General features: G+C 41.5%; 1 protein-coding gene across 5 annotated transcripts in view; it reads left to right on the forward strand.

Annotated features, from left to right (window-relative positions):
• The window catches only part of PASK (PAS domain containing serine/threonine kinase), a 66,119-nt gene that overhangs the window by 7,649 nt on the left and 30,723 nt on the right, over positions 1-27,747 (forward strand). For 3 of the 5 annotated variants that reach the window (XM_061636672.1, XM_061636673.1, XM_061636671.1), the window contains exons 2-10: positions 8,432-8,626; positions 9,345-9,580; positions 13,638-13,802; positions 15,831-15,971; positions 17,424-17,558; positions 18,112-18,423; positions 18,784-18,958; positions 20,647-20,815; positions 20,942-21,355. In XM_061636672.1, coding sequence (XP_061492656.1) covers positions 8,470-8,626; positions 9,345-9,580; positions 13,638-13,802; positions 15,831-15,971; positions 17,424-17,558; positions 18,112-18,423; positions 18,784-18,958; positions 20,647-20,815; positions 20,942-21,355 — 1,904 coding nt within the window. In that variant the 5' untranslated portion in view covers positions 8,432-8,469. The remainder of the gene's footprint in view (positions 1-8,431; positions 8,627-9,344; positions 9,581-13,637; positions 13,803-15,830; positions 15,972-17,423; positions 17,559-18,111; positions 18,424-18,783; positions 18,959-20,646; positions 20,816-20,941; positions 21,356-27,747) is intronic. The other 2 variants (XM_061636675.1, XM_061636674.1) reach the window with 1 other exon arrangement.

A 27,747-nucleotide genomic window follows, 5' to 3' on the forward strand; every position in this document is an offset into this window, starting at 1 on the left:
CACCCGTCATTTTAGATGGCTGACCGGAAGTCTCGCCTGGGGCAAGCCCGCAAGCAGGACCCGAGTGCAAGAACACTCTCCCCTCCTGAGGCTTCCGGCAACTGGTTTTCAGAAGCATGCTGCCTCTGACTAGGGTGGCAGAGCACAGCCATCATGGCTAGTAGCCATTGATAGCCCTGTCCTCCATGAATTTGTCTAATCTTCTTTTAAAGCCATCCAAGCTGGTGGCCATTACTGCATCTTGTGGGAGCAAATTCCATAGTTTAACTATGCGCTGAGTAAAGAAGTACTTCCTTTTGTCTGTCCTGAATCTTCCAACATTCAGCTTCTTTGAATGTCCACGAGTTCTAGTATTATGAGAGAGGGAGAAGAACTTTTCTCTATCCACTTTCTCAATGCCATGCATAATTTTATACACTTCTATCATGTCTCCTCTGACCCGCCTTTTCTCTAAACGAAAAAGCCCCAAATGCTGCAACCTTTCCTCGTAAGGGAGTCGCTCCATCCCCTTGATCATTCTGGTTGCCCTCCTCTGAACCTTTTCCAACTCTATAATATCCTTTTTGAGATGAGGCGACCAGAACTGTACACAGTATTCCAAATGCGGCCGCACCATAGATTTATACAACGGCATTATGATATCGGCTGTTTTATTTTCAATACCTTTCCTAATTATTGCTAGCATGGAATTTGCCTTTTTCACAGCTGCCGCACACTGGGTCGACATTTTCATCGTGCTGTCCACTACAACCCCGAGGTCTCTCTCCTGGTCGGTCACCGCCAGTTCAGACCCCATGAGCGTATATGTGAAATTAAGATTTTTTGCTCCAATATGCATAATTTTACACTTGTTTATATTGAATTGCATTTGCCATTTTTCCACCCATTCACTCAGTTTGGAGAGGTCTTTTTGGAGCTCTTCGCAATCCCTTTTTGTTTTAACAACCCTGAACAATTTAGTGTCGTCAGCAAACTTGGCCACTTCACTGCTCACTCCTAATTCTAGGTCATTAATGAACAAGTTGAAAAGTACAGGTCCCAATACCGATCCTTGAGGGACTCCACTTTCTACAGCCCTCCATTGGGAGAACTGTCCGTTGATTCCTACTCTCTGCTTTCTGCTTCTTAACCAATTCCTTATCCACAAGAGGACCTCTCCTCTTATTCCATGACTGCTAAGCTTCCTCAGAAGCCTTTGGTGAGGTACCTTGTCAAACGCTTTTTGAAAGTCTAAGTACACTATGTCCACTGGATCACCTCTATCTATATGCTTGTTGACACTCTCAAAGAATTCTAGTAGGTTACTGAGACAGGACTTTCCCTTGCAGAAGCCATGCTGGCTCTGCTTCAGCAAGGCTTGCTCTTCTATGTGCTTAGTTAATCTAGCTTTAATAATACTTTCTACCAGTTTTCCAGGGACAGAAGTTAAGCTAACTGGCCTGTAATTTCCAGGATCCCCTCTGGATCCCTTTTTGAAGATTGGCGTTACATTTGCCACTTTCCAGTCCTCAGGCACGGAGGAGGACCCGAGGGACAAGTTACATATTTTAGTTAGCAGATCAGCAATTTCACCTTTGAGTTCTTTGAGAACTCTCGGGTGGATGCCATCCGGGCCCGGTGATTTGTCAGTTTTTATATTGTCCATTAAGCCTAGAACTTCCTCTCTCGTTACCACTATTTGTCTCAGTTCCTCAGAATCCCTTCCTGCAAATGTTAGTTCAGGTTCAGGGATCTGCCCTATATCTTCCACTGTGAAGACAGATGCAAAGAATTCATTTAGCTTCTCTGCAATCTCCTTATTGTTCTTTAGTACACCTTTGACTCCCTTATCATCCAAGGGTCCAATTGTCTCCCTAGATGGTCTCCTGCTTTGAATGTATTTATAGAATTTTTTGTTGTTGGTTTTTATGTTCTTAGCAATGTGCTCCTCAAATTCTTTTTAGCATCCCTTATTGTCTTCTTGCATTTCTTTTGCCAGAGTTTGTGTTCTTTTTTATTTTCTTCATTCGGACAAGACTTCCATTTTCTGAAGGAAGACTTTTTGCCTCTAAGAGCTTCCTTGACTTTGCTTGTTAACCATGCTGGCATCTTCTTGGCCCTGGCGGTACCTTTTCTGATCTGCAGTATGCACTCCAGTTGAGCTTCTAATACAGTGTTTTTAAACAACTTCCAAGCATTTTCGAGTGATGTGACCCTCTGGACTTTGTTTTTCAGCTTTCTTTTTACCAATCCCCTCATTTTTGTGAAGTTTCCTCTTTTGAAGTCAAATGTGACCGTGTTGGATTTTCTTGGCAATTGGCCAGTTACATGTATGTTTAATTTAATAGCACTGTGGTCACTGCTCCCAATCGGTTCAACAACACTTACATCTCGCACCAGGTCCCGGTCCCCACTGAGGATTAAGTCCAGGGTTGCCGTCCCTCTGGTCGGTTCCATGACCAACTGGTCTAGGGAATAGTCATTTAGAATATCTAGAAACTTTGCTTCTTTGTCATGACTGGAACACATATGCAGCCAGTCTATGTCTGGGTAGTTGAAGTCACCCATTACTACCACCTTTTCTAGTTTGGATGCTTCCTCAATTTCATATCTCATCTCAAGGTCTCCCTGAGCATTTTGATCAGGGGGACGATAGATCGTTCCCAGTATTAAGTCCCTCCTGGGGCACGGTATCACCACCCACAACGATTCTGTGGAGGAGTCTGCCTCTTTTGGGGTTTCGAGCTTGCTGGATTCAATGCCTTCTTTCACGTATAGAGCAACTCCGCCACCAATACGTCCTTCCCTGTCCTTCCGATATAGTTTATATCCAGGGATAAACGTATCCCACTGGTTTTCTCCATTCCACCAGGTCTCGGTTATGCTCAGTATATCAATGCTCTCCTCTAAGACCAAGCACTCCAGTTCTCCCATCTTGGTTCGGAGGCTCCTAGCATTAGCGTACAGGCACTTGTAAGCAGTGTCTCTCTTCAAGTGTCTTTGGCACTTGTGGTTAGGCCTGTGGTAATTTTGCTCTTCTGAATTTATATCCTGTGCCCCTGCTCTCACAATGCCTACTTCTAGGCCTACCCCTTTTAAAATTTCATCATTTCTTTGGTTTTTATCCCAGGGGGGAGGTTTATTCCGAACCGGACCTTTCTCAGCTCCTGTCGGGTTTCCCCCCTCAGTCAGTTTAAAAGCTGCTCTGCTACCTTTTTAATTTTAAGTGCCAGCAGTCTGGTTCCATTCTGGTTCAAGTGGAGCCCGTCCCTTTTGTACAGGCCCGGCTTGTCCCAAAATGTTCCCCAGTGCCTAACAAATCCGAACCCTTCCACCCGACACCATCGTCTCATCCACGCATTGAGACTGCGAAGCTGGGCCTGTCTGGCTGGTCCTGCGCGTGGAACCGGTAGCATTTCAGAGAAAGCCACCTTGGAGGTCCTGGCTTTCAGCATCCTACCTAGCAACCTAAATTTTGCTTCCAGGACCTCACGGCTGCATTTCCCCATGTCGTTGGTGCCAACGTGCACCACGACCACTGACTCCTTCCCAGCACTGTCTACCAAACTATCTAAACGACAGGCGATATCCGCAACCTTCGCACCAGGCAGGCAAAACACCTTGCGGTCTACACGCCCATCACACACCCCACTGTCTATGTTCCTAATGATCGAATCACCCACTACAAGGATCCCTCCACCCCCTGGAGATATATCCTCGGCACGAGAGGATAGCTGCTCATCCCCCAAGGAATGGGTCCCTTCTAAGGGATCGTTTCCCTCTTCCTCAGCTGGATGCTGTCCTTCCCCGAGACCATCGTTCTCCATGATAGCAGGAGAGCTATCATCGTTGGAGTGGGACACAGCTATAACGTCTCTGAAGGCCTCCTCCACACACCTCTCTGCCTCTCTCAGCTTTTCCAGGTCCGCCACCTTGGCCTCAAGGAAATGAAGTCGTTCCCGGAGAGCCAGGAGCTCATTGCACCGAGAGCACACCCACGACTTCTGTCCAACAGGCAGATAGTCGTACATGCTGCAGGCGGTGCAAAACACTGGAAAGCCCCCACACCCCTGCTGGCTTCTTACCTGCATAGTTTTGTTTAAGGTTTATTACGTCAGTGGGTTGGAGACTGCGGTTTAGTTGAGGTCAGGGAACAGACGGGCAGAGTGGGGGGCCCTGGCCGCCTCGCCCTGCTGCCGAACTCGCTCTGCTGCTTAACTCGCCTTGATGCTTCGTCAGCTGGGGCTCCCTCTAGCTCGTAGAGCAGGCTCCCTCGCTAGGGTGCTCTGACTTTATATGTGTGGCTGGTTCCTCCCAGCTACTGCTGCCAGCCAATGATGTGTTACTTGAGGCTGATGGCTATCAGCTGGGGCTTAACTCTTTAGTATTCTCTCAGGCTTCCTTCCTTCCTTCCTGAGGGGCGGGGCTGTTTAAGCTTTTGGCTGCTTTTAATCTAATCAAGGGGCTGCGCCTTCCAGGCAAGTCTTTTGTATTTGTTGTTTTCCCACCTAGAACAGCCTGACCTTTCTTTAACCTAGGGAAACAGAGCTTGTGGTTGTGTTTCAGGAAGGCTGAAGCTGCCCGTTTTAGCAAGGACTGAGCTGCCTCTCTCCCTGTATGTGTCGGTGGAGTTTCCTTTTCCCCTTCTCTCCGACTGGAATTTAGCCTTGATTACAGTGTCCCCTGAAGCTTTCCTGCTAGGGTGGTGTTGAAAACTAGCTTTCTATGGGCTTCCTTCTCCTAGGATCTGTCTCCTAAGATATAGGTTCTTTCAGGATTTGGCTCCTAGCTCAGGGTGACCTTGGGTTGCCCTTATTACTTATTGCTCTGAGCTGTTTTACTTCAATTAAATAATGGAATAAATGGGAGCTACTTACCCTCTTTTCGCTCTGCTGCTTAACTCGCCTTGAGTTTAAAAAAAATTAGGCTGCTGTTTGCTTACACGCTCACTTTGCATCCCCACTTTAATTTTTGTTAAAAAATTAATGGCATCTCCGTTTCTCCTGGCTTCTTCCCTAGCTCTGTCCCGTGTTGCAGTGCCTCAGTTCCGATCCATCCTTTCCACATCCTGTTTATCCTTGTGGGAATGGACTGCCTTCAAGTTGATTCCGACTTATAGCGACCCTCTGAATACTATCACTAGAAGCTAAAATGATGAAACTGAGGTTTCATACTTTGGACGCATAATGAGAAAACATGAGTCATTAGAAAAGATAATGCTGGGAAAAACAGAAGGGAGTAGAACAAGGGGAAGGCCAAACAAGAGATGGATTGATTCCATAAAGGAAGCCACAGACTTGAACTTATAAGATCTGAACAGGGTGGTTCATGACAGATGCTCTTGGAGGTTGCTGATTCATAGGGTCACCATAAGTCGTAATCGACTTGAAGGCACATAACAACAATAATAGGGCTTTCATGGTAAGCGATATTCAGAGGCGGTTTACCATTGCCTTCCTCTGAGACTGAGAGGCAGTGACTGGCCCAAGGTCACCCAGTGAGCTTCATGGCTGTGTGGGGATTTGAACCCTGGTCTCCCAGGTTGTAGTCCAACACTCTAACCACTTCACGACACTAGGCCACATTCACATCATACATTTATTCCACTTTAGATGGCTTCCTCCAAGGAAGCCTGTGATGTGTAGTTTGTGAAGGGTGCTGAGAGTTGTCAGAAGACCCTTATTCCCCTCAAAAAGCTACAATTCCCAGAGTTCTCTGGGCAGAGGGAAATGGAAATGGACTGTCTTCCAGTCGATTCCGACTTATGTAGGGTTGCCATATTGCCCGGTTAGCCGGGTTTTACCCGGATTCTATGCATGCCACCCGGCACCCAGCTAGCCCCTTACGTGGCCCGGATTCTCAGCTTTAATTAAAAAAAAAAATTAAGTTTCTAGGTGGTCTGGTTCACGAGATATACATAAAAACGTCAGCCGCCCCCCCGACTGTTAAATCTTTCTTTAAACAGTACTGTATAGCACTTCGTAGCTTTAACCCCGCCCGTTCAGGATTGCAGCCAATCAGGGATTGTGTTTCAGTTTCATTGACCTTAGGCAGTGTCTAGAAAACAAAATGGTGGTTTCACCCCCTGTTTATCTGAAAATCTCATAAATTGGGTAAGTATATACATTTCAGTTTTTTTTCCTCTTGTGTGCAGGAGTCAGATCTTGGGCAGTGTTTTGAAAACTTTCCCAATGCTTGCTTTTTGTAAAAACAATGCTAATCCCATATGCCCAGAGTAAATCCCATTGAATTCAATAGGACTTACTTTTGAGTAGACATGGTTATGAATGTGCTGAAAATCAATGGGACTTTGGAGTGAATGTAGAAAAGAATTGTGTTTGTGCCCTCCAGTCCTATTTTAAAGCAAGTAGGCAGGGCTTACTTAGATATTACAGTTTTTATTCTGTAGGAAAGTAATACTGATTTTTTAAAAACTAATACTGATTTTTCTGCAATGACCAACTGGTTTGACAATAAACTATTATATGGGCTGTATGTATTTGTACATCTGCAGTGTCTGCGTGTGCGTGTGCGTGTATGGAATCTTTCCGACACCCCTGTGAGGTAGGGTTGGAAACCAAGGCAGCTCACAACAAGAAATAAAGCCATTTAAAATCCAATAACCATAAAAACAACTATAAACAGTTGCAAAACAGCGTAAAGTGGCATGATTCGGAATTTTGGGTTGTGTGAATGAAGTTGCTTATCACTTGAAGTTGCATTTCTGTCCCTGTTTGAGTAAGCCCCACTGAATACGCTGGGACTTGCTTCTGAATAAATAAACCTAGGATTCCACTATAAATATCTTTACAGTTTGTGTAAATAATAAATATATTTGATAGTCATGCTTTTATATAAATATTTCTTCATTTATCATATTTTTGGTTGTGAGATGCTTAGTTTTCTGCCTTACTCATAGGAATCTTGTTGTGGTTGGTATGGTATTACACTTAGGAAAGTGTTACTGCCTTTTGTGTTGTTTTTTTCCTATTTGCATTTCACTTATCTTTAACCTCACTCCGTTACAGCCATAGAAGCAACAGCAGCATATGCAAGATAATTAACTCCCATTAGTGATAAGAACAAGAATTTATAATTATTATTTCAATTAAAACAAGAGGCTTATGAGTACTTTGAAGAGGACCAGATATTTATTTTCTTTCTGAGCCCAGGACTGGGTCTTTCATGATGCCCGGGGGGGGGGAGCAGGAGAGTAGTCCATAAGACAGACATCCTGGCATTGGTAATCTAATTAGCAAGGTATGTGTGGGGTTGTTGCACACTTCCAGGCCCAGTTTCATTTTGAGTATGGAGGTGGAACCTGTGTAGATGTGGTTGATCAAAGGGAGAAGAAATTTTGAGTTAAGCAAAGCTCTGCTTTTATAAAACCTAAGAAACATACAGATACTTTGAATGTCTGAGTGCCTGCACCAGTGGAATACAGGAGGAACTTGTAAAGCTTGCTGCAACAGTATTTACAACTGAGCGTGTGGTGTGAAAGACTCCTTTTCCTAACATTTTGGCTTCTTGTTTTTCTCCACCCGCCACATCTTTGAAATATATCGTATATGGTTAACCGTACTGCTGCCCTGACTTACTTTGTTTGTTGCTATTTTGTGTTTTTATTATGTTTTTATATTGATTGTGTATTTTTATTGTTTTTATTATATTTGTAAGCTATGCTGAGCTCTGTTTTTAACAGCAAAAGGGCAGGATATAAATTCTCTTAATCAATCAATAAATACTCCATAGTGTTGGAAACTAGAGTCTAGGCATTTAAGGCTAAAAACGTTGCTTTTAAAAAAAAGATTTCTCACATCTTTCCCCAGTTTTTGGTGGTAATTCCTAGGCACAAAAACAAAAGAACTGGACAATCCAAGTATTAATATGCAAATATTTGCATAATATGCAAATACTTTACATAATATGCAAATTAACCTGCCCGGATTTGTGGAACTGGAATATGGCAACCCTAGACTTATGGCAACCCTATGAATAGGGTTTTTCATGGTAAGCGTATTCAGAGGAGGTTTACCGTTGCCTTCCTCTGAGGCTGAGAGGCAGTGACTGGCCCAAAGTCACCCAGTGAGCTTCATGGTTGTGTGGAGATTCAAACCCTGGTCTCCCAGGTCGTAGTCCAACACTTTAACCACTACACCAGACGGCAATCATTGCTCCATGAGGGGAATTGGAGTCTCTGAACACCTCTCAGCACCCTTCACAAACTACTCTTCCCAGGATTGTTTGGGGGAAGCAAAGACTGTTTAAAGTGGAATAAATGTATGGTGTCAGTGTGGCTCTAAGAAGGTCTCCTGGTCACCAAACATCTTTTTGCTAACCCCCCTAGCTGTTCTTGCCCTGTGTTTTTCTTACCAACATAGAGTCTTACTGAGCCAGACTGAATGAAATGTTCGATCTTAGATTGTGAAATCAACTTCTGATTCCATTACAGAGGCTGGATTTCCTAGGAGGAAGTACTCTAGTCCAAGCATGATCATGGCAGGATCCAAAGAGGTCGTTGTGGGCTCTTCAGTAACCTTGACTCTTCCTGGAGTCTCTGAAGAACTAAGCAAGTCCTTTCCCTGGACAAACAAGAAAAGGAAGAGTGGCCTTTCCAGGCTCTGCAGGAAGAAAACATTTTTGTCAGGTGATTACTTGGCAGGTTGAGATGATACAAAATAAATTTGTTAGTCAAAGACAGTGGTGTAGTTTTCAACTTTTTCAGCATGTTGCCATGCTTGTGTTTTTGAAAAAGAGCTTGGAGAAAGAAAAACTAAAGGAATGGAATAGGCGCTAAAGAGGAGTATTGGAAAAAGGGAAGGGAGTATAATTTTGTTTTAAACTGTTTTTAACAATGTATTTTATATTGTTGTGACCTGCCCTGGGACCTACTGGTGAAGGGTAGGTAATAAATTTAGTAATAGTAATAACAGTAATAATAATAATCTTTGAATTGTGAATGTCTTTGTGATCTTTTGTTATATGCCGAGCCTTGCTGGCTAGATTTTTGACATCTTCCATTATAGCTTTTTTCTCTGCTACAGATGGAATCTCTGCATGTAATCGTTGATATCCATTACAGATGGCCTGTGCTTTTTGAGGAAGTACTCTAAAGAATGAGTGCAGGCCTATTTTTGTCTCTTTAGGTTAATAAGCGCAATTTTCTTTTTGATCTTTTCTAGTTAGTCTATGCTTAAACAGGAAGTGCTTAGTCCATTCATGTAACTTTAATAATTGTAACTTTTCCCTTTTTTATTAACTGTAACTGTATTTGTTTTTAACTATTTATAAGCGGTTGTCCTGAAATCTCACAAATATTTAAATTACAGTTCAGATATTTATAGAGCTCTTTGTTTTCTTCTCAGAAAATGGATGGAATTCCTATTGCTTATCTTCATTAGCTGCCCAGAACATTTGTGCTAGCAAACTTCATAACTCTTGGACTCATTTGGAAACTACTTCCCTTTCTTGTTCAATATGCAGTAACTCTTCTTGTTCTCTCTCAAATGCCCTGGCTTTGGGAGAATCCATCCAGGCCCTGGCAACTGCTGTGCGCAACCCAAACAAAGCTGTTCTCACTGTGGATGTCAGAACAACTGAGGTACTAATTAACTTTTGCACAGTGTTAACTTACTCCCAACTGCACACTATGAATGCGTATTTAGAGGGCCACTAGGCATGGAATCCTGTTGTAGTTGCACCATATATTGCAATCATTAATTTGTATCGTACAAAGAGTAGTCTTTGGTTGGGTTAGATTGTGTGAGAAAAGATCAAACATCAAACTAATATCATTTTATAGTCTAGTCCAGTACTTATTTAAGATAATTGTACTGTTCAGATGCAGAAAACATTTGTCTCCATTTCCCTAAAGACCTATGTGTACATGTTTTGTTTTTATTAGTATGAAATACTCTATTTAGTGATGTGTAAAAAAACCTATGGTATAACTTGATAAAAATTGTCAACACTGCATGCATCCATTGATATCAGTTAGATTAACAATGGAATCCTGAATATCGGAACACAGGAAGCTTCCTTATATTGAGTCAAAGCATTGGTCTATCTACCTCAGTATTTTCTTCATTTATTAGAAGTGGCTTTCCTAGGATTCACACTAGAGTCGTTTCCAGCTGTACACGGAGATGCCAAGGATTGAACCTGGGACATCTTCCATGTAAGGCATGTGCTTGCCACTGAGCTGTAGCCTTTCCACTTATCCTTTATTGGAATCAAATTCTATATAACTCAGTTTCCTTATAAAATACTTCTTTGTAATATATTTGGGATTATTTTGTGCTTAACTTTTTTGCTTTTTGTCATACCTTGATTATTATTTTTTGACCATCAGTGTATATACTGCTTAACACCAATAGTTTTTAAGTAGCTGATTGCTTTTGAACAGAAAGAGCTTCTAAGAAATATGACTGATAAATGAGGTTGAAACCTAGCATTTCACCTTCTGAATGCAATCATTTTTGAATGACTGAAAGCCCCAAGTAAGGTTTTTTCTCAGTAAACATGCTTAGAATTTGATTGTAACTTGCCAGTCGTACATGTGTACTAGGAGATAAATCCATGAGATTTCCCAGTTATGATTAGAAGGATTAGGCTGTTAAATTGCAATCCTGCCTAATGTCAAGGAAAGGTTAAGCTAGTTTAAACTTGTACAGTATTGTTCATCTTCACATTGTGCAAGTGTAATTAGGAGTCCTGGCCCTACATCATTGTAATGAAGCTAGATGATCTAGCTGCAGCTGTGCAACTTATATAGATGCAGCAAGGTTTTGGACAGATCTCAAGTGGTCAGAGGCAGAGCACAGTTTGGGAGAAACACAGGAATGGTAGTACTAGGCTGCATGAAGATTAGGGATGGAAAGATCTCTCCATTTCAGTTCTCTCAGTTTCTCATTTTTCCAATCTTAAATTCAATTCACATTTCTGCAGCAATCTGTGTTTTTTTAAATCTTCATGAACATTCTCCAGTATTTTAGTGTGAATTTCTAATAAAAACATTTTTGTAGGGAGTTCTGCCTAATGTATACATTTTTGCAAGCCATTTCTCATCATGTAATACATTTTTGCATGTTATATATTCATTTTATGCACACTTTCCACTAATATGTGCATTTTAAAAACATTGTTTTGTTGGCAAACTGCATTGCGAAATTCAAATAACTGCGAGTTTTGAAAGATGACAATGTTTCGGTTCTCACATTTTTAAAAAAAGCGCAAATTTGATAAATTCAGCTTGAAATTATGAACTGAATTGCAATTCTCACTCATCCCTAATGCAGATGCATGTAACTTGAACAATCACTGGGAAATTGCATTGCCTGCAGTTTGTGCAGATGTACAGTCTTCCCTTCAGGATTGACTTTGTGGTGGGAGTTTTATATATTTTTGTTTGCATCAGAAGCCAGCCAGTGACATGAATCCTGTGGAAAACTCTTGGCAGAGCTGGTCTAAAGAAGGGGAGGACTGGGATCCAAGGGAGGGGCCCAACGGGTTGAACTGAATGACCTTCAAAGTTGAGGAGGAGCCTAGTGATCTGGCATCCAACAGCCCCTCCCCTGAGGTGCTGGCTGCCACAGGTAGAAGAGTCAATAGTAGTCTGTCCCCTTTCTTCACCTCCAGAGGGTCTCCAGCACCCTGATCTGATCCCGCTACCACCTCCTGCAGTTGACCCTCAGAGCAGGAGGAGCGGTTGGAGGTAGAGGATGGGGATGAACTGGCCGAGGCTTCTCCATAGCCAAGGAAGCGCTGTCACCTGTGTGGACATGAACAAACCAAGCCTGCTCACCAATCTACCTGTAGGAGTGCCTGCTTGCTTGCCTTGTCCTGATCTGGGAGACAGTTCCCATGCAAGTAGAGTGCCCTCCCCGTCCCATCATAAGGGGGTTTCGGGGTGTGTGTGTCAGATGTTGTGACAACATATTTGTGTAAGGAGCCATTCCTAGCAGTGCCTTGTAGAGACCTGTGGTCTGATCCATGTACCAGTCATGTGCCAAGTTCTGGATTAAAGCCTTCAGCAATAACCAAGTTGGTGGTCCCTAGTCTGATTCCATGGGGGCAATCGGGCAGGGCAGCCAGACATTCAGAATGCAGATTGTTTGACAAGTTCCTTTCCTTCCAAGAGCAATTTTCTACGTGTAAAAAGCTGATTATAGCTTTTTAATACTTTAAAAATATTAATGATAATGCACCAGACTAGTATTCAAATGAATGAACATTCATGCTGTGCTGTAAAAAAATTAAGGGGGGGAAAGGCAGACAGAAGAGAGACAAGACAGATTCCTGAGTCAATGTTGAATTTGCTAGCCACTTCATTTGTGAAATGGATTGCAAAGATGGGAGGGAGAAGCTGGCTCAAGCTGCAGAAGGAAAACAGAACAGCAGTTTCTGATTTTAACGCATGTCTTTGTGCGGCTTTAGATGGTGTCCTCTCCAGTGTGTCAGGGATGGAACTTTGCTTTGTATCCATACAAGATTGTGCTCCAAAAATATGAGTGATAATTGAAAACACAAGACTAATTATCGGACACAGCCCAGAGGGCAAACAGCATATACACTCCCCGCTATACTTGCAAATGCCACAAATCCAGAAAATGCTAAAACATAGAATTCAATCATGAAATTCCACAATACTTCCTGCATAATCTAGCATTGATACCTTCTGCAGCCAAAATATTTCCCCAAAGATGCCTGATAGACCATCTCCCCCCAGATGCCTCCCTCCAGAACACCCTCCAGACACAGCTTTAGAACCCAAATAACTCCTTTAAACCAAGCCTTCACCCCAAGTAAAACGGCATGCCTGTGTGCATCTAAAGAACAATTTCCCTATGCCGGTACGTGTGAACAGATTTCCTCATCGCAAACATGGGACCAAACAGCAAACAGACCTTCCTGGAGAAGCATAGCTATAGAATAAGTTTGGACTGCCTATGCTCATTCTTAACTTTGGAAAAGTGTGTCTACCCCAAGTCGTCTTGACAATGGAATGGGATCCACGCTGATAATTTCTCTTTCAGCTTTTACACTGTTGTGTGTGGCTGGAGCTACAAACAAGCTCTTTCATTGACAGCAGCTGCAGCAGGCTATGTCTGTAAAAGTGTAGACCAAAATGGGTCTGGATGTGACTTGGTAATGACTGTATTTGGTATGCCACTTTTATTGTTAAAAGAACAATTACTTAATTGGCTCTTTAACTAGAGATTATTGCCTGTATTTGAGAACCCATAATATTGTAGTTTACTGGTTATTTGATTTGTTGGTGTTTTAGCTTGAGGCATCTATTGAAGGCATGTTAGTAAACAAAGCTATAATACTCTGTTAATGGGATATTTATAAGATAAACTGTTTAAGCAATACACAGAGCAGGCTGAAAAGAAGGCTATCACTTTTACAGGGTAAATGGTGGAACAGTAATTAGCAGGCTTTATTCTGGTAATACACTTTGGCCACTATCTGGATAAAGTTAAGGTTGCCCCATTCAACCTTGTGAGTTATATTTGAGTGAAAATGCATAAGAACACTTCTGTACAGAATGTGAATGTAAGATCTCACTGCCCATTGAAATGGACAGGACACTGCATACTTTGTTCTCCTTGCCAACTATAGAAACTTGAGTTACTTTTCTTGTTTTTCTGTTTTAGATTCTAGTTGTAAATGACAAAGCCTGCAGGCTTCTTGGTTACAGTACTCAGGAAGTGATTGGCCAGAAATTATCTCAGATGATTTCAAAATCGAATTGGGATATTATGGAAGCACTAAAGGAGGAACATGCTGAAGAATATGAAGCAGTAGTTCCTGGAACTGTGGTGTGTAAGACAGAATACTAGCAGCAATATATGTATTACTATTTCTGAATTTTATACTCCTCCTCATGTAGGTGTTAATAGCCATGAAAGGGCCTGAATGAGCACTTATAGGAGTCCGACATGTAAACATAAAGCTGCTGTTGCTCTAATTCAATGAGGAAGTATTTTAAAATGTGCTTGGTTTTTTAACACTTAAAGTTATAATTTCAGAAGTAAAGCATGTTTGTTTGCTTACACGCTTGCATAACCCATATAGTAAATATATTATACTATAGTTTACTATTTTTAGCCATGGCAAAATGGATCTGCATGTGTTTATTTTGCACGTGTGTAAGTTGGGTATTACAGTCAGAGCACAGACAGACAAATTCAGGAATTGAAGTTTTCATTTGTGATAAATGGACTGGCTGCGTGCTCACCAAGGCTTTTAGCGTAGTAGTTTTAGATTTGGGTTTTGTGCATTTTTGTTCTCAAATAAATGTAGTTGGAGCATGAGTAGCTGGAGAAATGGAGTTCTTGTCTTTTTTGCAGCCTTGTTTGGACCTGGAATGCCAGCTTTCCTTAACCCTCCACTTAGTGCAATTTGGATAGCATTGTATGTTGTGCATTAGGGATTGGCAGATCTACATCTCAGTGGGGCACCGTCTCCCAGATATCCATAGCAGGAGTTAACTTCTTAACTAGGGATGTCTTTCTGGTGACTAAAGTTGTCAACAGAGTAAATAAAAGTGGCCTAGCTTGCTGTTGTGCATTTAATAGCAGCTTGATCTGCAGAAATCCGTGTACGAAGCTTTTCACAGCATGGAAATAAATTCACTAGGTGGCCTTTAGCAGACTGAACTGTTAAAGGCACAGCTATGAAGCTATTCAAAAATTGGCTCTTCTCCATGGAACCTTAAAGCAAGCTTCATGTCATGTACACTGCTGCTTTTTGCTTTGATATACTTAACCATGAAACTAGGGTGCAAATTGCTTGTCTTTGCTTTTAACAAAACAACGAAGCATCTTAAAGATGAACCCATTTTGTTGTGTAAGCTTTCACAGACTAAATAGAGCCCTTTTTGCCAGATGCATAAAGTGCCTCAGTTGTGATGAGTGCTGTATGTTTTGGGAGGCATAATTTTACCACACACAGAGACCCATAAGACTTATTGGTTAATTTGGGAATCTCTGCTCTATATTATGCCATATAATGCAGTGCAGCCCTATGTATATTTATTGAGAAGCAAACACATCTGAATTCAGTCTGACTCCTGCGTAAGTGTACTGAGGATTGCAGATTATTACCAATTTTTAATATTTTGGCACTCTTCTGTTTTAAAAATTCACACTTTTTTAATAAGCCTTTTTTCTTCCAACAAATTTGAAATGGTGAGAATTTTATTTTTAGGGTGCCTAATGTAATGCATTCTCTAGAAAGCTGGTATAATGTAATATGGCTAAAAACATGAGGCAAGAAAATAAAATTTCACCTTTTGCCATGAAGTCACTGAGTGGTGTTTGGCAAGCAATTGTTCTTTCATCCTCAGCTTCATACCTGCAATAACGGGGAAGATAATGATAACTGATCTAACTTACAAAACTACCTTTTCAGGGTGGCAGTAATAATTCCTGAGATAATGTGTGTATTTATAAAGCAGTCTGAACATTCAACCTTGCATTTATGCATCATTTTTATCATTATATGTGATACCTTTAATATAATGTGTCTGAGAATCATCCGTATGTATTTGACACCTAAATGGAATTTGGCATGATTGTGATTCTGATCTGGGGATTTAAATACTTGGATAAACGTTGCTGAAGTAGTCTTGATATGATGGAGATTAATGCAAATCCATGATCAGAACCATTCATTCATGTATCTGAATACATATTCTTAAGGAGTGTGATAACTTCTCATGCTGCAGAATTCCATGAATGAAACACAAAAGGATTAGATAGAAATTAGCACTGAAAGTCAGTCACTTGACTGATCAAATTCTGAGATCTACAGATTAGAAATTTAACCATGTATTTTATCAACAGGTAGATGTTATTTCCCATAATAATGAAAAGATGCCAGTCTCTATATGGATGAAAAGAATGAAAACCCATTGCAGTCAGTATTGTGTAGTTGTTATGGAGCCTGTGGAAAGATTTTCTGCCTCTGTTTTCTTCACAAGCAAAGTGAGTTTCCAGTTAGTTGAAGAAATGATGCTGTAATTCAGGAGTGGGAACCTTAGGCCCACCAATTATTGTTGAACTATAACTCCCATCATCCCTGTCAATTGGCCACGCTCGCTAGGTCTGATGAGAGTTGTAGTTCAGCAACATTCGGAGAGATCCAATGGTTCCTTACCCCTGTTGTAATTTAAGCTAAGCAGAAAGTACAGTTACGGGTGTACCAGGAACTAGCTAAACAATTTTGGTTGTCAATACATGCATTAAGCAATATACCAATCAACTTTGTCAAATTAAAAAAAAACATGCATGTTGATTAGTTGTTTTCTGCTGGTGATTATATGAACTGTTTCCCTTGAACAGCTTTTTGCTTAAAACGAGTGGCAAACTGGATCTGGCTGGTGGGCTAAACCTTACTTCTCCCCCCCACCCCCATGGGCAAACTTTGATAGATGGGTAGGATTACCCACTTGTCAGTTGCCTTAAGTCGTTAAGATATCAGAGGACAACTTTTAAGGTCCATGGTTTGAATTCACATCGTGCCTGCAAATGAAAAACTTCAATGGGGCTCGCTGTCACTGATCAACTGATTTGTGGTGATAGCAAGTCCCTTTGAAGGCACGCTCTCAGCAGCAATGAGTTGATAGGTGGTGAGAGCAATCCTCTGCACTAGAGAATTTCTGATGGAGAACTCCCTAGTGAAGCCAATCCCAGTGGGGTGTGCTGGCAGACCAACCAGCTGATTGGCACTCTAAGTGAACCCTGTCTCTCGAACAATTAGGAGGGCACTTTAAGCACCCAATTTTTTTTGCTGCCTTGTCTTTACCTGCCCCTTATCTGATGTCAGATATGTCAGGGGTACAGCAGGTGGACATGGTTTGGGGGAAATGGCCTCATGAGTCAAATTAAGATCCCTGCCAGGCCTAGTTAGGCCTGTGAGCTGGAGGATCCCCACTGATGTCTTAAAACAACATACTGGGAACTGGAATTGTTTAGATAAATGATTTTATAGCAGTTATAATTGTCATACCAGGGAGCTGGCCTCTTGTTGCTCCCTGAGATACCTATGGAGCTTTTGTTGGTATGAAGGGATTGCTAGGCTTTGTGAGGTGCTGATGAAAGTGAATTATTTTAAAAATTATAATATAATAATATTTATTGTGTTGCATTGTTGGTCACCTTGGAGCCCTATTGTAACCATTGTATAAGTATTTTAAATAAAATACATGTATGTAAATTAACTAGACTTTGAGGGATAAGGCATCTCTGGGGAAATTCATCATTCATCTTAAAGTGGCATTTCGTTAAGCCACGTCTGCTGAATAAGTGGTCCAGTACTGTTTTACCCTTTGTATATATTTTAGTCATTTTACCTTTTAATACTCTCAAGAATTGCTGTTTTGGAATAGTACCTGTAGTTTTAACACGAGCCTAATTCTGCGGAACTCTCATATTAAGGGAGAGATTACTTCCTGTGACCCCCTTTTTGCTCATCTCTATGGCTATTCATCATCAGAAGATGTGGTTGGACAGTACATAACAGATATGATCCCATCTATTCAGATTCCTGAACCTGGCAAGAAAATACCAAAGGTACAATTATGTGAATTACATACAGCTATTCTCTTAAATGGCATTTGGATTATATATATTTTAAAAATTGCAAATATAACAGAAGAAAAAAAGGGAGGGCAACGTCCGCTACTGTTAATAAGAATAATCCATCAAAAAACATAAGAATAATTCATCAACCCTAATTTAAACATATACATTAATATAAGGCATCCATAAGTCCAAAGAGGTACCCAAATAAGATAGTTGATTATAAGATATACATTCAAATATGGAAAGGGCAGTAAGATCTTCAGATCACTGAGTAATAGATGGTGGGTTTTCATCATTTCAACTTTAAAGTCTCTTTGCAACCATAAGGGCTTGCAGGATCCACTTTGTTGTCCATCTGTTAGTCCCCTCATCACAAGAATACTGTATACTTTTCTGCTTAGGCTGATTCTTTTTCATAACTCCATGATAGTAATTTGAAGCTTTAGTCAAAGTTTATCTAATGGATTTCCTGGCCATTGTCACCGAGCATTTTATTTGCTTAGATTTGCACTGTTATGTGACCAGGGGCCTTTTATTTCAGAATATCAAGATTCAGAGATCTGTTGGCCGAGCAAGGGAAGGGACAACATTTCCTCTCAGCCTGAAACTGAAACGGAATTTACCTGTTGAAGACATCCCAGCACTAAATAACCTGACACCAGTAGTTGATGCCGAAATTTTAGAAGATGGTACAACATCCTTGCCTGTAGATTGTTCTTTCTGTGCTTCCATCTGGGTGTTCACCACCATCAGTGGATTGATAACTGTTCAGGCGGATGGTACAATTTATGGAATCAATAACACATTTTCTCTAATGCTCTTTGGTTATGAGAAAAAGGAGCTGCTAGGGAAGGTAACACTTTTTATTGTTTTTTCTCTAGAGAAAGATCTGTGTGTAGTCATGACTATTACTGTTTTGTTTTACTAGAAAAGAATATCCACTCCACTTCTCATTGCTGAGGAGTTAGAGCAGTCATTCAGCAGGGGCGTCACATAGAAATTGGTGCATTTTAACTAAGTTGTCAGAAATTACCTTACATCTGTCAAGGATCAGAGAAGCTCACTTTCAAGGCTTTAGCCGCAAACTACAACAGTGGCTTGTGTGCATATTGGACATAAATTACTCTTCTACATGATCTTTTTATTCAATCATAAATAATACTGGGAATGAGGGTAAAGAGATGGTTTTATAATGTTTCATTTTGTATTTCAGAACATCACATTCTTGATTCCTGGTTTTTACAAGTACATGGATAGAGTGGATGACTCTTCTTTGCAACTACCACAATCTAAAGAAAGTTATGATGTGGAGACAGAAAATGTGAGCTCCTCCGGTGACTTTAAAGCAATCGAGGTAGATGGCTTTGGTATAGTGGAAGGTAGTGAAGGTAAATTTATTGGAGTGGGCAGAGAAGCACAACAAAAAGCTACATATTTTTAATGGGTTGTGGAATGGATTTGACTTTATGATGGAAAGTCATAGTCACGCTTTTCTCCTTTTGATAGAAACTTTGGTTTTTGTTTTCACTTTTCTCTGGGATGCCCATGTGGAACAATAAAAGGATGGTAATTTATTTATTATTATTTATTTAATGTATTACCTTGATATTGTTATACCACAATGATTTGGCTTGATTTATTATTTATTTATTTCATTTGTATCCTGCCCTTCCTGAAACTGTTCTTCATTGGCATCATGATGGTAACATGGAAATGCGGACCACTATGGACACGTTTTCTGTCAACATCTAGAGTTGTCATAAATGTTGGGGCCTCTGCACACAGGTTCTGCCTTTCCTGGACTTTTAGCTGCTTGTAAATAAGTATAAAAATAGCTTTTCCACTCCACCCCACATAGCTACAGTGTCTCTGAGAAAAAAACTCCTAGACTTTTTTCATCCATCTTTTTTTGGGGTGGATGAGTTTTTAAATACAATGTGTGCATTCAAAACCTTTTGTCTAATTAGGGAATCGTTAGTTAAACCTTATGCCGTATTATAATAAAAAAGCTTCTAAAAATGTAGTCTCAAGACTAACTTTTGTAACAAAACTGAATACATACGTTCATTATTAATATAATATGAAAGCTGTGCTAGTCTTCTGGGGAAAAAAAGAAAAAGAAATGTGTCTGATGGCACTTTATGGGAAGGAAATGGAGCCACAGAATCTGTGGACTTAAAGGCAGGGTTTCTTTTCTGTTGGTCCTGCCTGTCCTGAGTGGAGATAGAGTGTTAACCGTTGTTGAATTGCTGACTCCTGCACACCCCCTAGAAAGGCTGTTCACAGTAAGTAATGTTCTGATCCGTCCCGTAGCAACTGCCCGTATTGCCTTAGGATGGCTTGTGTTAAACTTCAGATCATAACTTTAGCTTATCAGGAGAGGTATTTTCGTACTATTAGTATTTATTACATTTATATTTTGCTCTTAAACCTGAAGGTGCCCAGGGCGGTACATTACAAAATGTAAAATACATACCTATATAAAGACCATAAAACAACAATATAAGCCAAATATTTTTTAAAAACCCAGAAACATTAAAATAACAAAACCCAGAAATTATAAACAGTCCAGCAGCCTCTCAACCAGTACGATAGGCCTGAGAAAGCAGGTACATCTTGAGCTGACACAAAAAGTAATTAATGGACAATCTAATCTCTCCAGGGAGGGAGTTCCACATCTCAGGTGCTATACCAGAGAAGGGATACCAGAGATGTTGCAATATCGATATATAACTGTAACAAGACATACTTACTCAATTTATAATATTTACATTTCTCTTAACTTTGCGTATTTAGCAGAAAAAATGTTGTGGGGAGCCATTTAAAATGTAAATGTACTGCCTTCAGGTCAATTCCGACTTATGGCAACCCTATGAATAGGGTTTTCATGAGGCTGAGAGGCAGTGACTGGCCCAAGGTCACCCAGTGACTTCATGGCTATGTGGGGATTCGAACCCTGGTCTCCCAGGTGGGAGCCCTTTAGTCATTACAAATGTTTAACATGAGCACTGACCCTTAGGGTCTTTTCAGTGCTGAAAAGATTGCTGCATACCACTGTTTTGTTTCTTTGTTCCAGGCACTATCCCATTCCTTGCAGGAGATGTCTCTTTGCTGCAAGAGCAACACGAATTAACAAGGAGTGATGGAGTAGAGCACTATACTAGGAAGGAAACCCGGCCAGAGAGTGGGAATAGTTTGTACTCTGTTCTGTCATTTCCCCCAGAAGTAGCCACATCACTGAAAGGGTTGGTTTGACATTTATAAAAGTACATTAGGCACCCAGCTGCCACTGATGTTGTGTCACAGGGTGGGAAACCTATTGGGTAAGATGCTGCCTCATTCAACTAATCAGTAACTGTTCTCTTTCACAGCAAAGACGATACACCTAGCAGCAATGTGTTAGCCCATCGTGATGTGCTGCCTCCTGAGAGTCCACATGATGGAGCCTGTGCTGAGACAGAAATGACAAAATCTACTAATTGCCAGCAATATGAAGTGTGTTCTCCAAAACAGTTTCATTCAGAACCATGCATATTAGAAGACAGAAATAAACTGCAAGGCAGGAATCCTGCCAGATATGCATCTGACCTCATTGGGGAAGATGATGATCCTTTGGATATACGTGACTCTGGTTCACCACCTGAAATAATGAAGTGTCAGTCTGCCACTACATCAAGGAGTGATGGATCAGAGTTCCACACTAGGAAGGAAACCCAGCTGGACAGAGGGGGTAGCCTGCCTTCTTTTGTGTCGTCTCTTCCAGAGTCATCTACACCATTGAATGGGTAGGTGTTGTATGCATGAGCAGAGGCTTTGACGGCTACAAAAGTATATTGGACATCTAGCTGTCACTGATAATCAGAATTGGGCAGCTGTGAAAAACCTCTGATAAGTTGGGCATCCAGAGCTAAAAACTTATTTTGAGGGCCTAACTACATGTTATGTGAAAATATTTGCACTAAGAAAAACTGCTTTGGAAGGAAATGAGCCAAGAGGATAGAGAGGAGGCTCTTGACCTTTCCCCATGACTGTTTTCCTACTACAGATTGCCTCCTTTCCACCCATTTCCTCACACAAGGTTTTCTAATGCATGTGTGTCAGGCTGTGTTTTGGAAAAATAATGGCATCGGGCCTCTAATGTGTATTCTTCTTCTTCTTCGCTTTCACCAGTAGGTCCCATAGTGGGTTATAATAGTTTAAAATTCAACAAAAGCAATTACAGTGACAGGAATAGGATGGGTCCTGAAAGCACACATCTTGGGTGTCAAAAGGCCAGGTTAAAGTGGTGCGTCTTCAGCATTCACTGAAAACTGTACAGTGAAAAATCCTCTGAGGGGAGAGAATTCCATAACTTATTTGCACTTGATGTATAATTAGCTCCTACACTTCAATTCTTTGCTAGATCTCATTAAGAACATAAGAAGAGCCTGCTGGATCAGGCCAGTGGCCCATCTAGTCCAGCATCCTGTTCTCACAGTGGCCAACCAGGTGCCTGGGGGAAGCCCGCAAGCAGGACCTGAGTGCAAGAACACTCTCCCCTCCTGAGGCTTCCGGCAACTGGTTTTCAGAAGCATGCTGCCTCTGACTAGGGTGGCAGAGCACAGCCATCATGGCTAGTAGCCATTGATAGCCCTGTCCTCCATGAATTTGTCTAATCTTCTTTTAAAGCCATCCAAGCTGGTGGCCATTACTGCATCTTGTGGGAGCAAATTCCATAGTTTAATTATGCGCTGAGTAAAGAAGTACTTCCTTTTGTCTGTCCTGAATCTTCCAACATTCAGCTTCTTTGAATGTCCACGAGTTCTAGTATTAGAGAGGGAGAAGAACTTTTCTCTATCCACTTTCTCAATGCCATGCATAATTTTATACACTTCTATCATGTCTCCTCTTACCCGCCTTTTCTCTAAACTAAAAAGCCCCAAATGCTGCAACCTTTCCTCGTAAGGGAGTCGCTCCATCCCCTTGATCATTCTGGTTGCCCTCTTCTGAACCTTTTCCAACTCTATAATATCCTTTTTGAGATGAGGCGACCAGAACTGTACACAGTATTCCAAATGCGGCCGCACCATAGATTTATACAACGGCATTATGATATCGGCTGTTTTATTTTCAATACCTTTCCTAATTATTGCTAGCATGGAATTTGCCTTTTTCACAGCTGCCGCACACTGGGTCGACATTTTCATCGTGCTGTCCACTACAACCCCGAGGTCTCTCTCCTGGTCGGTCACCGCCAGTTCAGACCCCATGAGCGTATATGTGAAATTAAGATTTTTTGCTCCAATATGCATAATTTTACACTTGTTTATATTGAATTGCATTTGCCATTTTTCCGCCCATTCACTCAGTTTGGAGAGATCTTTTTGGAGCTCTTCGCAATCCCTTTATTAATGTCATTAATGTCCTGTACCCAGCAGCAATGAAGACATAGAGCTGGAGGCTGCAGGGTCTCCAGCTGTGGAACCGGACCAGGTTGAGGACTCTGCAGCTGGAAATTGGGAGACCAATCTACCTGAAGTGGACAGACAAGTGTCCACTGAACAACTGCCATAGCACGAGGGCCTGTAGAGACAGAACCAGGATCCTTACAGGTGCCTGAGGAACCAAATGCCTCCTATGGTATCTCACTGGTCCAACAGCACAGGGAAAACACTATCGAGCATAATAGTTGCCACCACTCACTATATGCTCAGAGGCACATGTTACCAAATTCTTCCAAGCTACACAGGAAGTGGATTGGACTGTGAAAGACCAACCCAAATTGTGTTTGCATTTTGACCAATTTGTAGGGCAGTACAAATCTCAAAGAGGAGGTCAGGTCTCCGCATTCACTATAGCTGCCCAATTTCCCTGTTTTTAAAGTTTGATAGAAATAGCTGTGGGCTATAGGCACGTTCTTAAACCGCAAGGTTTTTTGCCTATTAGTGAATTTCCCTGCTTTTTAATCTGGGAGGTAAGAAATAGGATCCTGTGCAAGTTTGCTGAGAATGGATTGATCATTTGCATGTTTATTGAGTTCAATGGGATTTACTCCCCTGCAATCATGCTTAGGATAGGTGAAACTGACCACAGAGGAGGGAGAGGAGGAAACGCAGAGGGGAGGACTGGGAGGGGAGCAGGCAGGAGGGGGAGGGGTGGAAGACAGGTTTGATCATTTGCATGTTTATTGAATTCAGTGCAATTTATTCCCGTGCAATCATGCTTAGGATAGGTAAAACTGACTGGGGGGGGAGGGAGGGAGGGCTAGAGTGGGCAGGGGAGGAGGAAGAAGGAAGAGGGGAGGGGAGGAGGAAGGGAGAGGGAAAAGTGGGTCTGATAATCTGCATGCTTATTGAGTTCAGTGGGATTTACTCCTATGCAGTCCTATGATAGGAAAAACTGACCACGGGGGAGGAGGAGTGGGAAGGGGAAGGAGCATATTGGAAGGGGGCAAAGTGAGGGGGAGGGGAGGGCAGGTTTGATTATTTGCATGCTTATAGAGTTCAATGGGATTTACTTCCGTGCAATCATGCTTAAGATAGGTAAAACTGACCACGGGGAGGAGGAAGAGGATGGGAAAAGGGAAGGGGAAGGAGGGGATTGGAAGGGGATGGGGATGGGGAGGGAGGGGCAAAGGAAGAGGGAGGGAAGGGGCAGGAGGGAGGAGAAGGGAGGAAGGGTTTGATCATTTGCATACTTTTTGAGTTCAATGGGATTTATTTCTATGCAATCATGTTTGAAAATGGAAATGGACTGCTTCAAGTCGATCCCCACCTATGGCAACCTTTTAAATAGAGTTTTCATGGTAAATGGAATTCAGAGGTGGTTTCACCATTGCCCTCCTTCTGAGGCTGAGAGGCAGTGACTGGCCCAAGGTCACCCAGTCACCTTCATGGCTGTGTGGGGATTCCAATCCTGGTCTCCCAGGTCGTTGTTGAACACTGACCTGGGGGAGGAGAGGGGAGGGGAGGCGGAGGAGATTGGGTGGGTGAGCAGTGGGCAGAAGATTCCAAAAGGAAAACATTGTGAACAGTATCATTCTTTTTCAGCCTTTCCCCCACCTTGTTATTCTACAGCAGGCACATGTAGCCTCCCACCCATATTTAAACCAAAGCTGTCCCTGGCCACATCTACACCAGGCCTTTATTTCACTTTGGACTGTCATGGCTTCTCTCAAAGAATCCTGGGAAATGTAGTTAGTGAAGGGTGCTGAGAGTTGCTAGGAGACGCCCTGTTCCCCTCACAGACCTTCAATCAGAGTGGCTGACTGTTAAACCAGTCTGGCCACAGGAGCTCTCTCAGTGGAACAGGAGTTTCCTCTCAGCACCCTTCACAAACTACACTTCCCAGGATTCTCTGAGGGAAGCCATGACTGTCTCAAGTGAAATCAAAGTCTGATGTGGCCCCTTGAGTCTGGTGTTTAGAATTCTGACAGTTGGTTCTTACTGAGCATGCCCCATGTTATCATTTTTTAAAACTTTTAAACTGCAGAAGATGAAGGTCAGAGTATGGGGCAAGGTCAGTATTAGGATTACAGGTACTCTGTGAATATGGCTGATTTTTAATGAATTTCAACAGATTATGAGAACTCAGAGAAAAAAGTCCAAAAGGTGTTTTTTTCTCTTTTTAGACTTTGAACTCTCTATTCTCTCTGTTTTGTGTATCGCCATGAACATTGAGAGGGTTGTTAAGCAAGCATTTCTGAGTTCAGGACTAAGTTTTATAAGGTTTTGTTTTCAAATGAGCTTATGGGAAGCATCAGAATGGCATGGGGGGTATTTTCAATTTAACATTGCGGAATGTGAAAAACCCACCCTGGCTATAGTATACAGCCACTCTCATGCCTGTATAATATAGAAGGAATGGCTAACCTTTCTGGAGCCAGGGGCTGCAGTAATCTATGGTCAACCCTCTGGGGTTGCATGTCGAAAGTGTGGCCAAAGTGCAAAAGTGGGTGTCTCCAAATTTTTTTAAAGAAGGGTGGTTTTTTTTAAACGACAACTTTTTGAAGGGCCACAAAAACTCTTTGATAATGGGTTTTTATCTATGGGAGCAGTCAGTACAAAAGTAAACTGAAAGTAACTGATTACTTTACTTTTCCTCCACAGTAGTCACTACAATTACATTTCAGTTACTTAAAAAAAACGCCTGCAAGGTGCTGGCCTTGGCTGCTGCACATCTAAGTAGCCTAAAACAACATTAAAAATAAACAAACACATACAGAGGTAGTAGAATAATTATTTTTATTCATAAGATAGCAATGGTGGTCTCTCCACTGGTAAGGGAGGTGGGGAGGGAGGCTGAGGCCACTACTCAGATCTTTGCACGTCAAACCAAGTGCAACCCCCCCCCTCAGCCAGCCAGCATAATCTCTCTCACTTCACCACCACCCAGACCCTGCCCTGCCACCAATTCAGGGACACTCACTCAAGCAAACATTTTCCCCTGAGATGCAAAAAAGTTAAAATACTGCAAATGCAGCACAGTAGCCAGAGAGGGTGGTGGAGGCCACTTTGTGTGTCAAGTGCAAACACAGTATTCACACAGACACACGCTTTGTCATCTTTCACCTCCACAGTTCTTTATCTCCATTCTGCTGATGCCTCCTTCTCCTCCTTTATCCATGTTCTTGACCTCCGGCTCCATTCTTCACCACCACTATCCATGTTTTTAATACCGTATATTCCGGCGTATAAGACGACTGGGCGTATAAGACGACCCCCAACTTTTCCAGTTAAAATATAGAGTTTGGGATATACTCGCCGTATAAGACTACCCCTGCTTATGACATGCAGGTACTTAGCAGGAAAACTGTCACTTATAAACTTATAAATATTAATATTTGGATTGTCCAGTTGTTTTGTTTTTGTGCCTAGGAATTACCACCAAAAACTGGGGAAAGATGTGAGAAATCTTTTTTTTAAAAGCAACATTAAATGCCTAGACTCTAGTTTCCAACACTATGGAGTATTTATTGATTGATTCAGAGAATTTATATCCTGCCCTTTTGCTGTTAAAAACAGAGCTCAGCACAGCTTACAAATATAGTAAAAACAATTAAAATACACAATCAGAGAAAAACAAGCCAAAATGTTAGGAAAAGGAGTCTTTCACACCACATGCTCAGTTCTAAATACTGTTGCAGCAAGTTTTACAAGTTCCTCCAGTATTCCACTGGTGCAGGCACTCAGACATTCAAAGTACTGTATGTTTCTTCGGTTTTATAAAAGCAGAGCTTTGCTTAACTCAAAATTTCTTCTCCCTTTGATAACCACATCTACACAGGTTCCACCTCCATACTCAAAATGAAACTGAGCCTGGAAGTGTACAACAACCCCACACATACCTTGCTAATTCGATTACCAATGCCAGGATGTCTGTCTTATCGACTACTCTCCTGCTCCCCCCCCCCACACACCCCGGGCATCATGAAAGACCCAGTCCTGGGCTCAGAAAGAAAATAAATATCTGGTCCTCTTCAAAGTATTGATAAGCCTCTTGTTTTAATTGAAATAATAATTATAAATTCTTGTTCTTATCACTAATGGGAGTTAGTTATCTTGCATATGCTGCTGTTGCTTCTATGGCTGTAACGGAGTGAGGTTAAAGATAAGTGAAATGCAAATAGGAAAAAAAAATACAGAAGGCAGTAACACTTTCCTAAATGTAATACCATACCAACCACAACAAGATTCCTATAAGGCAAAAAACTAAGCATCTCACAACCAGTCAGGATTCCTAACCAAAAACCAAAAATATGATAAATGAAGAAATATTTATATAAGCATAACTATCAAATATATTTATTATTTACACAAACTGTAAAGATATTTATAGTGCAATCCTAAATTTATTTATTCAGAAGCAAGTCCCAGCGTATCCAATGGGGCTTACTCAAACAGGGACAGAACTGCAACCTCAAGTGATAAGCAACTTCATTCACACAACCCAAAATTCCGAATCATGCCACTTTACACTGTTTTGCAACTGTTTATACTTGTTTTTATGGTTATTGGATTTTAAATGGCTTTATTTCTTGTTGTGAGCTGCCTTGGTTTCCAACCGTACCTCACAGGGGTGTTGGAAAGACTCCATACACACACGCACACACTGCAGATGTATAAATACATACAACCCATATAATAGTTTATTGTCAAACCAATTGGTCATTGCAGAAAAATCAGTATTAGTTTTTTAA

This window comes from Rhineura floridana, chromosome 7 (genome assembly GCF_030035675.1).
Source record: "Rhineura floridana isolate rRhiFlo1 chromosome 7, rRhiFlo1.hap2, whole genome shotgun sequence".
Taxonomy (NCBI): Eukaryota; Metazoa; Chordata; class Lepidosauria; order Squamata; family Rhineuridae; genus Rhineura; species Rhineura floridana.